General features: G+C 33.5%; 1 protein-coding gene across 2 annotated transcripts in view; it reads left to right on the plus strand.

Moving 5' to 3' along the window:
• The window catches only part of LOC124359287 (YTH domain-containing family protein 1), a 49479-nt gene that overhangs the window by 17584 nt on the left and 18207 nt on the right, over nt 1-13688 (plus strand). For both annotated transcript variants that reach the window (XM_046811905.1, XM_046811906.1), the window contains one exon: nt 4488-6080. In XM_046811905.1, coding sequence (XP_046667861.1) covers nt 4488-6080 — 1593 coding nt within the window. The remainder of the gene's footprint in view (nt 1-4487; nt 6081-13688) is intronic.

Raw genomic sequence — 13688 nt, forward strand, 5'->3', positions numbered from 1 at the left:
ACAGGAACGAACTTCCTACAGACTACATGGCGAATACAAAGACTTGGATGAATTATGACGCTTTCAGTGCATGGCTTCAAAGTGTTAACAAAGATATGAATAAGAAAAAGAAGAAAATTCTCATCTTCATTGATAACTGCATGGCTCATGGAGACATTCCTAGGCTGAGTAACATTAAGGTCAAGTATCTTCCTCCAAACACAACCTCCAAATTGCAACTGCTTGACCAGGGCATTACCCGAAGTTTTAAAGTAAATTATACAAAAGAGGTTGTACAATAGTTCCTGAGAGACATGGAAAGTTGTTAACCAACAAATATAAATGTCTTGGACGCCTTGTGGATGATCACAAAAGCGTGGAGTAAAGTTACAGAAACTACAATTTGTAATTGTTTCAAGAAGAGTAGATTCACTGTCACAACTCAGGAGGACAATTCAGACCACCCTCCACAAGAAGTTGACACTGCGGAGGGTTGGGAAACAGTCAAAGAAGCATTAGAGCTTGAGAAGGATGCAGAGTTCAAAGACTTTGTTACTTTTGATGATGACGTGGCTGTGTGTGGGGAGTTGATGGACGCTGACATCATTTCTTCTGTGACCTCTGTTCAGGACGAAAATGTGGCTGCCGAAGATGACGATGAACTAGATTGTGTAATGCACGACCCGAATTTAAAACAGGCTCGTGAAGCCATTGCTGTTCTAAAGTGTTCTTTTCTTAAAAAAGGGTGGTTTGAGTGAAAGTGTGGTAAAATCTATAACTGAATTGGATTGCTCATTGGATATTATCAACGTCACATCATGTAAGCAGACTACTATTACTGATTTTTTCTCTAACAAACAGGGCGAAACAGCATCAATAATGATGCCATTGAAATACAAACTGTAGATTAGGCCATTTAACCTTTAACAATTTGTAATTTTCAGTTTAGTAGTATTTTATTTTACTGTATTTTTTTACTATCTGTAGTGTAAGATTTTGAAGTTTTGTTCAGGTCATATTTGCTTTTCAACTTTCTTTTAATGTGTTTTCAAAGTACATAGCTACTGTATTACAGTTTTCTGTTTTACATACTGTATTCTTAATTGAAACAAAAAAATGAAAATAAAGTTTTATTGTTCCAAATTAAATGCATTTTTATTTTGTTTTACACACTATTTAAATACAGTACAGCATACGATTTCACAACGTTTTAACACGACCGAGCCGATGGTCTGTGAAACACGATGTAATGAAACTGTACCTAACCTAACCTCAATATAACGAACCTCATTATAACAAAATACTCGATATAACGAATTTTCTGTGCGGCCCCTTAAGGTTCGTTATATTGAGGTTTGACTGTATGTATTTTGACTGTTGGCTAGACTTGATTTTATTTACCTCTGTGTGTTTTCTAAAACTGCCATAAACATTAACTCTGTCCTTAGTATGTTATCCTACATTAATTTCACTTTCTGCCTTGTAGCTGGAACAGGTTGGCCGGCCTACTGAAGTCAGTTGAAGGTTATCTTACAATTGAATGGTTTTTATCTGTTTTAATGTCTATTTGATTTCAGAAAGTTTTTAATTCCAATTCAAGTTGGTACTCCCAAGTTTTCTAATTCAAAGTACCAAAAGGCGTTAAGGGAATCTGACAAATCTGCTCTAAATTGCATAATTGTAATTCTCTGTTTTATGTGAATTTCTGAAGTTTTAAAAGTCTTTGTCACGCCATCAAAATCAAGTTTCTCTATATTAGTTTGTTTTAGTGAATTAATAAAAGGTTCTATAAACTCATCTATAATGATAACTTTGTCATGGATTACTGAATATTACTTTTTAGTAGAGTTACTGTTTCCTAGATTTTTATTGGAGTGAAATTTTCAGTTATTTTACTTGCTTTCCTATCATTTACTTCAAATAGTTTGGGTTTCTTGGTATATTTGTTTTTCTTTCTTGTTTTCTTTTTATTTGTCTCTATAGATTTCTTGCTCTAATAATTTATACATTATAATTCGCATAACTGTTGATTTTTTAATGTCTTTCTCAGTAGGTAAAATGTATTAATTTGCTATATTCCTGCCATATCAGTAAATAATATAAATTGTGGGGAAATAAAATATTGATATTTATAGCCACACAATCTTATATTTTTCCTTTAGTTACATATAAAAATAAACTTTGAGTTTTATTTTTTATAACAATTGAGTGCTAGTCCTATGTTAGGAAGTAAATATTTGGTGCTTTGAGTTTTAACATAACTTCTATCTGTAATGGTATATACCAGTCTAAATTTAACATGTCAAAAGTTTGTGTGTTATTTCAAATGAAATTGAGAATTGTTAAATGCTCATTAATTATAAATTTAGGTTGTATTGTTATCATAAGTTCAGTGGTAATGAATCTTCTCAAGGTTTAATTTATTATCAGTTAAAATTTATCAGCTCATTATCTTAAGCAGTACTCATGATAAAATTTTGTTTATTTTTACAAGTATTTTGCTTGGGCAAAGCACACATTCAGTGTATTCAATGTTTTATATACTTCTCTACTTAACTGTTTAAATGAAACAGTTTTAATTTTTGTCCACAAAAGTAGTGAAGAATAAACAGGTATTAGGAAATGTCTAAAACAAATTGTGTATTATGATTGTAGTACATTGGTATATATGTGCCAATTTATCGAGGATAATTTCATGTTTGACAGTCATAAGCATTACTTAGATCAATATTTACATTTTAATGAAATAGGTAACTTAAATTAATCGTTACAAATTATATAGAACTGAACATTGATTGGAATTTGTTGTTTTAATTGGCACCTCACCTCTTGAAGGGATTCAAAATTTCCTTATGGGAAAATTAATTTAAGTCTTGTTTAAAACACTTTGAGTGCTGGCCCTAAATGACATGTAACTCTGTAGAATGCTGGGCGTTTTTGGTGGTTTTCAAAAATTTATTTAAAAAAAAGTATTTAAGGTATGAAAAAAATACTTACATGCCTTAATTCAGCTTACTTTCGTCTTTCTTTTAACGTGAGATTGTTAGTGGTTTTTTAAAAAACTACACACAAAAAATGTTTTTTAAAAACATATATTTTTGGAAAAAAAATTATTTTTTGAGACAGTTTTTTTATCTAACTTACTAAACTAAGCATGTATACAATTATTTACAATGACCATTTACAAATATAAACTGTCCTTTGAATAATACAAATCATGTTTTTATGTTTTGTAGTTTTTTGACAAAAAACTATGCCGTCATATTGATGCGTCGGCATCACTTTCGCTGTCAGCACTGTTTTCAGCATCTGTAACATAATAATATACTATGTAAAATATGAATATATTTTCATTTTATTCATAAGAATAAAATATTAGTTGAATAAAGTTAATTTATTATAATACAAATTATAGTTTGATTCACGAAAACAATAACATAACCAAACTTAGACTGATGTTTATATGATAAATAGACTTACTTATTCTTACCTGAAGTATGTGTCTAATCTTCTTCCATTAAATCAGGATCAATGTCAGAATCGTCAAAAATACTATCTACACCAATAAAACTATCTTCATCTAATACATCACTGATCGCAACGTCGTTCAAGCTGCCAGAAGCCATGATTGCGACATCGACTGCCGGTTGCAACGAACCGAAGTTGCTTTGTCATTAAGCTCATACAATACATCTGACGCTTTCTAGCGGTGAATTGTGTTACTAGAAACCCAAATAACATTGTAGAGTAGGTAAAACCCGTTTAAATACGGACAATGTAATATAATGCCAATTGAAATGACAACCACGTAAAACTACGGGATTAGCATTCTTCGGAAGTTTCGCCGTTCCGTAAAATTACGGGATTAGCACTCTAAGTGACACAATATTTTAAAGATCTAAAGTTTCTGATTTTTTAAACGTTATATCACCATTATCATTTGTATGTATATTTATTGAAATAAAAACTCTATAAATTTATAAGGGTAGACAATTTATATAGCATATTTTTGTTTCATAAAATGCTATCGAAAAATATATTTTGAAGTTATTAACACCGAAATATAATTCTAATAACACATGTTGACCATATATTGTGAATGTAGTACCGGTAATCTATTACTAGTTAGTTTATTCTTTTAACAAACATGTATACAATCATAATGCTTATTTAACTATTAGACAGTTAGTGTTCAATAGTTAAATACATCAATTAAAAAACATTGACCATGAATCTCAGGAGATTAAATGACATCTCTTTTTTTATGTGGCTTACAAATTTTTGTCACTATTGACAATGTTATCATGTAGGTATTCGACACTACTATCACATACCATTGTGCATAATTTTCAGGAAATTACTTTTTGGATATTAATTGTGTATTACAGGAGATATAAATCCTTTCTACCCTCCTTAGACAGTAGTGATTGGTGAAATTACATGTTCTTTGAAAAATACATATACATGTGGAGTAAAATTATTCCTTATTTTTGCTATTGATTTTGCAGGGTTACAGTACCCCGATCTCAACGTCGATGGCTTCAGACCCGTACACAATGTCCAACTACTACGGGACGTCGTTCCCCTACCAAACATTCGGCGTGGGCGATGGAACATGGTCCAATGGAGGCGACCCAATGACATTCCTAGGAGGGTATGGAGGACAAATGGGGCATGATTCGTATGGTATGGAGGGGATGTTCGGTGGAGGCGGAGGAGGATTTGGAGGTGCCTTTGCTCAACCAACTGCCCCTGCTGCCGGCTTCAACTATTTCCATAGCAACGGAGATTACTCTACATGGGGCAGCTCTGCAGCCATGTCCAGGAAACCTCATTATGAGGACTACTACAGGGGAAGTGATGCGGGGATGTACAGTGCAGTGGACACTCTGAAGGGTGTCGAACAAGGCATGCAAGCTTTGGGATTAACTGATCCTAATGTGAAAGTTATAGATGGTAAGACCGACGGGAAAGGTGATATGACTGTGCAACAGACTCAGTCAGCTCCCAAGAAGATGACTTGGGCCTCAATCGCGAGTCAGCCTGCTAAACCGACCCCTCAAGTTGGTACGGGTGGAATGAAGAAAAAAGGACCTGGTATGCCTCCTCCACCCATGGTGCCGGGAAAACATAATATGGACATTGGAACATGGGAAGGTAAAAACGGTGGTGGCGCAACGATTGGCGTGAAACCGGTAGGACCTCCACCACCTCAAGTGAGACCTACTTGGGCAGGACCTATTCGTGGAGCAGGACCTCGTGCTGGGGGACCTAATGGATTCCCTCCAGGACCTGCACCCCCTCATCACCATCCCCACCAAGTAGCTATACTTGCCCCTCCCCACCACCACCATCCTCAGCAAGGGCCCATGATGGCTGGCCCACCACCTCATCAGATAGCTCAGGTTCCTCCTCCTCCTATGATTCCTCCTCAACAGCCTGGACCTCCTCCCTCACATCCCGTATTAGATGAATTACGTGGTAAAAATAATTATAATCCTGTTGACTTTGACTTATCTGCAAAGGGTGCAAGATTTTTCGTTATAAAATCCTATTCGGAGGATGACATCCACCGTTCGATCAAATATGAAATTTGGTGTTCTACAGAACACGGCAACAAGAGACTGGATCAAGCTTATCGTGAACGTGAAGGCAAGGGCATGGTGTATTTATTTTTCTCAGTGAACGGTTCTGGCCATTTCTGTGGAATGGCAAAAATGGTTTCTCCTGTGGATTATAATGCTTCAAGCTCCGTTTGGTCACAGGACAAGTGGAAAGGCCAGTTTCGAGTGAGGTGGATCTATGTAAAGGACGTGCCTAATGTTCAACTTCGTCACATTAGACTTGAAAATAATGAAAACAAACCGGTAACTAATTCACGGGATACACAAGAGGTACCTTTTGAGAAAGGTAAACAAGTGCTGAAGGTGATGCATGTATTTAGGCATTCTACATCAATATTTGATGATTTTGTGCACTACGAGAAAAGGCAAGAAGAAGAGGATTCTAGGAAGGAACAACCTCCTCAGCAGTCCTCTCAGCAACAGCATAGCCCAGTACAGAACGAGCGACCACAGCAGCCTCCACAGCACCACCATAAGGTAGGTGATATGACATAATTTGGCTCTATTCAGAAAGTTGAAATATGATTATTAATTACCTTGATACAAATAAAATACTAGAATAATAAATTATTTCATAAACTTATTCCTGTACAATATAATTGAAGGCTTAATAACAAACAGTGAATTATTAGTATGTGACATATTAAAAGTAATGGTTACAGATAGACCTATAATGTTAAAGAACAATTTTCATAGAATCAATAAATAACTATGATTATTAAAATCAAACAATTTTTTTTGCTAACCAGGTATACCTCTCTCAAAGTTATTTAAAATATACTTCTACTTTTTGGTAGATTTTGTATTTAAAACCACCCTATTACAATTATTGTATTGGTAGCACTTATCAAAAAGTTCTGCACAACTTCACCAAAAATGATCCTCAGAGCCCAAAACCACTCCCGTTCCAATGTATAATATAATATTTATAATCCTCTAATAATTGTCTAAAAAAATCCCAAACGAGTTGAAACTTTGTACAAAAATTGGTCTTATAAATATCTCAGCTTAGTTTATTCATCAATTTGTTACACCATTTAGTGGCCATTTAAACTTAAGAAAAATCACTGCTCCATTATTTATGGGCATAGAGAAAGACAAGTATACTTGAATGCTTATTAACATGATTATTATTTCCTTAACTTTTTGTAATTGACAATTATTTTGTGTCTCAAACTGTTTTCAAGATATTGCTAACATATAAATTCCATTTGATATATAATTTATTTCATTTTTGTTAACACAAAATCTATTGACAGAGCCAAAATGACTACTTTATATAAAGTGTGTTAATTTTGAATCTGTCCTCATCACATGTTAGATAATGTTTCGAAATAGTTTGTTTTGGTTCTTGAGCATAATCTCCAGTCTCAGGGAGACCTTAAAAATAATTTTGAAATATATAAAAAAAAATAAACCACTTATTTTATTGTTGCACTAGAAACTGTATTTAGGGGTTTTAAATTTTGATTGTCTCATGTGTATTTGAGGTTTGTCCACAAAGGAAGTTCTGTTTCTATTTCTATCTACGGCACCACTGCAATCGCAGTTCTGCAAATGTGTTGCAGTTATTCTGACTGAAGGAGAAGAGACATACACCATTTAGTGATCGCTGCTGCTGACATGTGCCAAGTAATGCTTTTTTATAGTGTCAGCGTTAATGAAAACAGATCTACGATTCATTTTCTAAATATAAAAAAAGTTAAACCAATTCACATTTATCAGCAAATCTGAAAGATTTATAGGAAAAATACTATGAATGATTCAATGGTTAGAAGATAGGTTAGACTGTTAAATGAATGGCGTAATAAATTGAAGGACGAAGTGGATGTTTGTCTTTGATTACTGGTGAACTAGTTTATACAATTGAAGAGAAGCTTAAAGAAAACCGTAAGTTAACAATTAGTGCTTTTTTTTTAAAAATTTCCACAAATCTCACAATCAGTAATTCATGAAATTGTTACTGAAAAACTGAAATGTTGAAAATGTTGTTCACGTTGGGTAGCCTACTCAAAATTCTTACTGAAAAACACAAAACATAATGGATGGGCAGTTCACTTCAGTTTTTAACACTCTACGATGAAGACGGCGATGATTTTCTTTCTCTGATAGTCACAGAGGATGAAACTTTGGGTATCTTATAACACCATTGATAATAAACGGCAATCGATGGAATGGAGGCACGTCCTCAGTGAAGGTTAAGCTAAAGCAAATCTTGACACCTCATAAAGTTATGTGTACCTTTTTTGGGACAAAAAAGACATTTTGCTGATTGATTTCTTACCACGAGGCCAAACAATCAATGCAGGTGTATACTGTGAAACCTTTAAGAAATTGCACCACGCAATAAAGAACAAGCATCGAGGATCACTGTCAAAACCTCACACTGCTAACGTGACAAAACAACTACAGGAATTTGGCTGGGACATGTTTAACCATCTTTCGTACAGCCTGGACCTTGCTCCCAGCCATTTCTTCTTACACCTGAAATTTTTTCTTGGTGGTCAACACTTCCAATAGTGATGACGAGCTGAAAACACATTGTTACCATATGGTTGAAGCCCAGGCATTAACCTTCTATGACAAAGGGCATACAAAAACTTGTGCCATGCTGTGGTATGTGCCTACAAAATTTCAGAAGCTCAGTCTGTGTGACTAAACAAATGGAGGATGAGCTTATGTTAGACAAGATTGTTTGTTCAATAAAGGATCTAAAGCCTCGTGAAAAGTTGTAGCTGGAAGTCAAACAGTGTATAAGCAAGTATATTCATGTAACTTTTGATAACAACTCACAGGTTGGTTTTAGATTTTATGGAGGTAAGAATACTTAATTAATTGTCAATTTAATTCAAAAGGGGCATTACCAATGAATTCATATAAATATTATATACCCTTCCCAAAAGGCATTTCACTCGATCATCTTCTGTTCTCAGTTTGTCTGGTTGGCTACAATGTATAATCAATCTTTCCAGTGTCTGTCTGTTGTTTAACTCTGGAGTCACAAAATCAATAATAAGATAGGATCATTAACAGTCCCCATGCACCACAAGAGTGTGTGCAGGGAAAATTTATACTTTTTTTTAAACAATTCATTAATCCCTGGCAGTCTTGTGAAAGTTCTTAGCTATACACATTCCATCTATACCACATTGAAACTCCCTTGTACCTATTAACAAAGTTATATTTTAAATAAGGGGCAAATCACTCTTAAATTTATATTAACTAATTCATAACATTTTTAAAATTACATATATTAAACTATCTAAACAAAACCAGCAATAAATATAGAGTAACGTGCAACAAACTATATAAACAAACAAGCAATAAAATGTAAATTGACTATCAAGCTATAACAATTAAATATAAATTTAACAGGAATCAACAATAAATAATGTACAATTTACCAGACCACAAAACTACAAACAAATAAATATATAATAAATACTGTACACAAATAAATTAAACACTAAGGTAATATGCACTTCTGCCTTCTATGGTTTGAATCTTCAAACTGTGCATTGCACTGAGCCAACAGGCGGCTCATGGCCCTCGGTTTCCCCCAAGGTTGCCTGATCAGGCAATGTCTAAGCACATGGTGACACACCTAGACCCTGTGAAACCCAGCTAGCACAATATGCGCCCTTAGCCAATATACAATGAAAAAATGCATACTAGACACAGATATGCTGAGCAGACAACCATAACAAATCTCTGTTACAGATATCCATATAGATACATACATTTTGAATCAAACAAGCAGGCATACTAGTTGATCTTTTCATAAGTTACAAATTGGAGTGTTTTCATTTTAAATCTAAGCTTCCACTCCCAGTATAAAGTCATCACCATGACTTTGCAGCAATTCATTAAATAGTTCTGGAGCCAAGTAACTAAACTGATGTCTACACTTCTCTTTCTTAAAATTTGGCATTAAAAGTCGTATGTTGTGTGTAGATCTAGTTGTACTAGTTGCCTGCTTGATTTTAAATTGGTTTAAATACTTGAACACATACAATAAATCACTATGTGCATACAATTGACAAAAAGTTAGGATATTTTTTTTAGTAAATAAACGACTCACCTGATCAACCTATCTAATTTGGTACACATTGCAGACTGCATGTCTCTGACTTACGATTACAGACTGTAGCACGATTGGGTAGGTACCACCATAGTAGATAATATCATACCTCAAAGTGCTTTCAAACCATGCAATATATACTTGTTTTAATTGATCTTGTCTAACAAACTCTCGCATGTGATACAAGGAGTAATTAATTTTCTTCAACTTTCCATTTAAGTAGTCTACGTGTGAATCCCATTTCATGTGCTGATCTATGATCAAGCCCAAGTATTTAGTGTATTTTACAACTTCAATATTACAACATGTACATAAATAAATGCTCATGACACCTAAAATCAAATCTGTTTTGGAAATCAATTTTTGATTTTTCACAATGAAAGAACAAAATGCATTTTGATTTGGTCGTGTTAATCAGCAGCTTATTTTTAATTAGCTATTCTGATATTGTCTCCATATCTTTACTTAAATTTCTCCTTAGAATATCTCTGTGTGCAGAGCATACCAGTCTTGTGTGATCTGCATAAGCAAAAAATAGAAGAATTTAATGAAAGAAATAAATCATTTATATAAATTAAAAATATCAAGGGGTCAAGAACACCACCTTGCTCTGTTCCATTTTGTAATTCCAACATATCACTCAATACACCATTAATCTTGACTACTTGTTTTCTACCTTTACAAAAAGTTATAAGCCAATTCAAAAAAATATCTCCAATCCCATATTTTATGAACTTGCCAATAAAAATTTCAATATCAAGTGAATCAAAAGCCCTCTTAAAATCCAAATACACAGCAGCGGTGTATTTATGCTCATCCATTGATGCAATTATGCTTTCCACATGTTTTTGTTTAGCCAGATCTGTACCTTTACCTGGCAAAAACCCATACTGATTTTTTGCAAAAAAAGTCTATCAAGAAAATACTTCTGTCATTTATTTTTAACGACCGCTTCAAAGATCTTGCCCATCGTATTTATAAGAGAGACAGATCTATACAAAGATACTTCATACCCATCACCAGCCTTACAAATAGGCACAACAAATGCAATCTTAAATTTATCACAAAATATTCCTTGCTCAAGCGACTTATTATAGATATTATTCATTATTGGAGCAAATATGTTCAAATTTATCTTTATTGTAATTATACTGATACCAACAGTTCCTCAACTACGCTTGTCCTGCAAATTATAAGTTACATTAAGAATTTCATAATATTTCTTCTTTATTTCATTCAAAAACACTTCATACTCTTGATTGTTCTCAAAAAACTAATCACTTTCAAATGATTCAGTTCTTAATTTAGCTACCAAACTACCAAAATAATTATTGAATCTATTTGCCATCTCGTACTCATTACTTTCCACCAAACATTCCTTACTATTCATCCTAATGCTACTCAATGACATATTTTTACTCTTTACAATTTTCTTTAGAACATTTTTTTGAATCCCCATTATACCTGTCTATCAAATAAGAATAAAAAGCCCTTTTCGCATATTTCATTTCTCTATTTACTCTTCTAGAGAACCGTTAATATTGCATTTTAATATTCAAATCATTTGTTTCTAGTGTAAACTTTAAAAAGATTACTTTTTTTCATTTATAAGGGTAATCAGATTATCTGTAACCTAGTCACTCCTTCTCCTGGTCTTACTATTAATTTCCTTTAAAATGCACGGGGCATCATAACAAACATTATAAATACTATAAAAATTATTAACACAAGAAGTAACATTGTTAGTCATATACCGGACTCCAATCCCTTATATTCAGTTGTCTACTCAGCATACCGTAGTCCACAACCTTACAGTACCTATTAATCACAGATCTATTTACACAGTCAATATCATACAATTGAACTTTTAATCCATAATGATCTGTTATATTTAATACTTCAATGGTAGATTCAAAAAGAAGACCTTTAGAATTTCTAATGAGAACATTATCTAAACAAGATGCTGGCCCATTAAACACACCCTGGTAGGAGGTTCGTTAATATGACTTTCAAAACCATAAGACGAAATTAAATTCAAATAATCCTGACCAGAACCTTTGTTTTGTGATAAACATAAATTAATATTGCCGATAATCAATACTGGGTCAGAATTAAGCTTTAATATATTTTCGAAATCATTTTTAAATTGATTAAAAATGTATTTACAGTTCCGATAGATTCCAAAAATATAAAAACTCAATAACCTATTTTTAACTCTTAACTCTAATCTAACATTAACAATTAATTTCAGAGGTAGGATATAGTATCAGCTGATAAGAGTAGCTAAGTTGACAGTCAATGTACACGATGACTCCACCAGCTGCATAATCTAGACTGGAATAGCGCGTCATAACTGGGTAACTGATATCTGTCCTCCTCATTGATCTTTATCCATACTTCGGTCAGAATTTCAGAATTACTCCGGTTCATATTTTGAAGTTAATATAAATGAGTTTAAATAAAAAAACAAGTTCATTGTAGTGTTTCCTGATTCTTCTCATATTTAGACAAAATATAGTACGATTACGGTAAACACTCATTGGTTTCAGAGTCATTGGACCATTACAATTTTAACACTTTTACACTAGCTTATTTAGTTTTCCTGGTCCACTTTTAAGTCCCACTTCTGTAGATCAGATACATTTTTTTATACAAATTTTTCTATCTATCTCAGATTTCCTTGCAAAAATCTTCCCTTCCACAGTCCATACATATTTAAAATCCATTTCCTTTCGTCTTTTGGCATGAATAAAAAATGTTTTTATTTTTCGCAGTTAGGTGTTCATTTATATTAACATTAGTACTTGGAACACCTGCAGCAAAGTTTGTTGATTTAAGACCAGCTTTTTTCGTTTTGCTCAACACGGCATCTTGCTTTAAACTGTATTACGATCGGCTTTGGACCGCAAGCATGCCTGATTGGAATTCTATGGATTGCCTAGATATCCTTATTAAAAATTATTTCTTCGTCCAATTTATCCGACAGTTTCATAATAATATCGGTCATGTTTCGTTGGGTGACCTCTGGAACTCCATCTACATGCAGGTTTCTGTTCCTATTGTACTGTTCAATTCATCCATTTGGTGTTTTGCATTAGTTAACTGTCTCTTAAGTGCTTAATTCTTCATTGGATTTATTAACGAAATTTGTTTGAGTTAGAACACTGTTTAATTTGATTTTGCAATCATTGATTTTTGAAGAAACTAAATCTGTAGATTTTTTAAATTGAGCTATTTTGACAGAAAGATTTTTGTCATAAATGGCAAATTGTTGTTTGATTGTCTCCCCCATTTTTACCAAAAATTCCTCATGCAATTTAGAAATTAGATCCTTTGACAATGAAGGTTCTTTATTTTGCCTTTACCTTGCTTGCAGCACACCTTACATTTCCAGGCACCCCTTCTCTTAACTTACATTCAGCTCCATGTCGATTGGGCAATATCCACACAGACGAAGTGGAAACACAAATTACACATAGAGCACTTGGCGAAATCACTATTATCGGGTAACGGATCAAAACATATAGCAAATTTACTACTCATCTTGACGAGATAAGGCAGGTGTAGTTTTATAGTTGTTTTTTTCTCGACAACGTGGTGTTGTCAAAGTTGGGTTTTGGGAGAAGATGAGTTATTTTCTTTGAAGACTACTAGTGATCAAAATATTTTAGCTATACTGTGTTAAAATAATATTACCAAAATGCCACTGTACAATTTCAAGAAAATTGCTGTTATCCCTACTTCAAAGGATTTCATCAACATAATATTGTCAAAGACTCAGAGGAAAACTCCTACAGTTATTCACAAAAACTACAAAATATCACGCATACGTTCATTTTATATGTGTAAAATTAAGTTTACTCAACAAAACTTTCATGATCGTCTGCCTCAAATCATCCAGGATTTTCCTAAGTTGGATAATATTCATCCATTTTATGCTGACCTGATGAATGTTCTGTATGATAAAGTCCACTACAAGCTTGGGCTGGGACAGCTTAATCAAG

The sequence above is a fragment of the Homalodisca vitripennis genome, chromosome 4 (genome assembly GCF_021130785.1).
Source record: "Homalodisca vitripennis isolate AUS2020 chromosome 4, UT_GWSS_2.1, whole genome shotgun sequence".
Taxonomy (NCBI): domain Eukaryota; kingdom Metazoa; phylum Arthropoda; class Insecta; order Hemiptera; family Cicadellidae; genus Homalodisca; species Homalodisca vitripennis.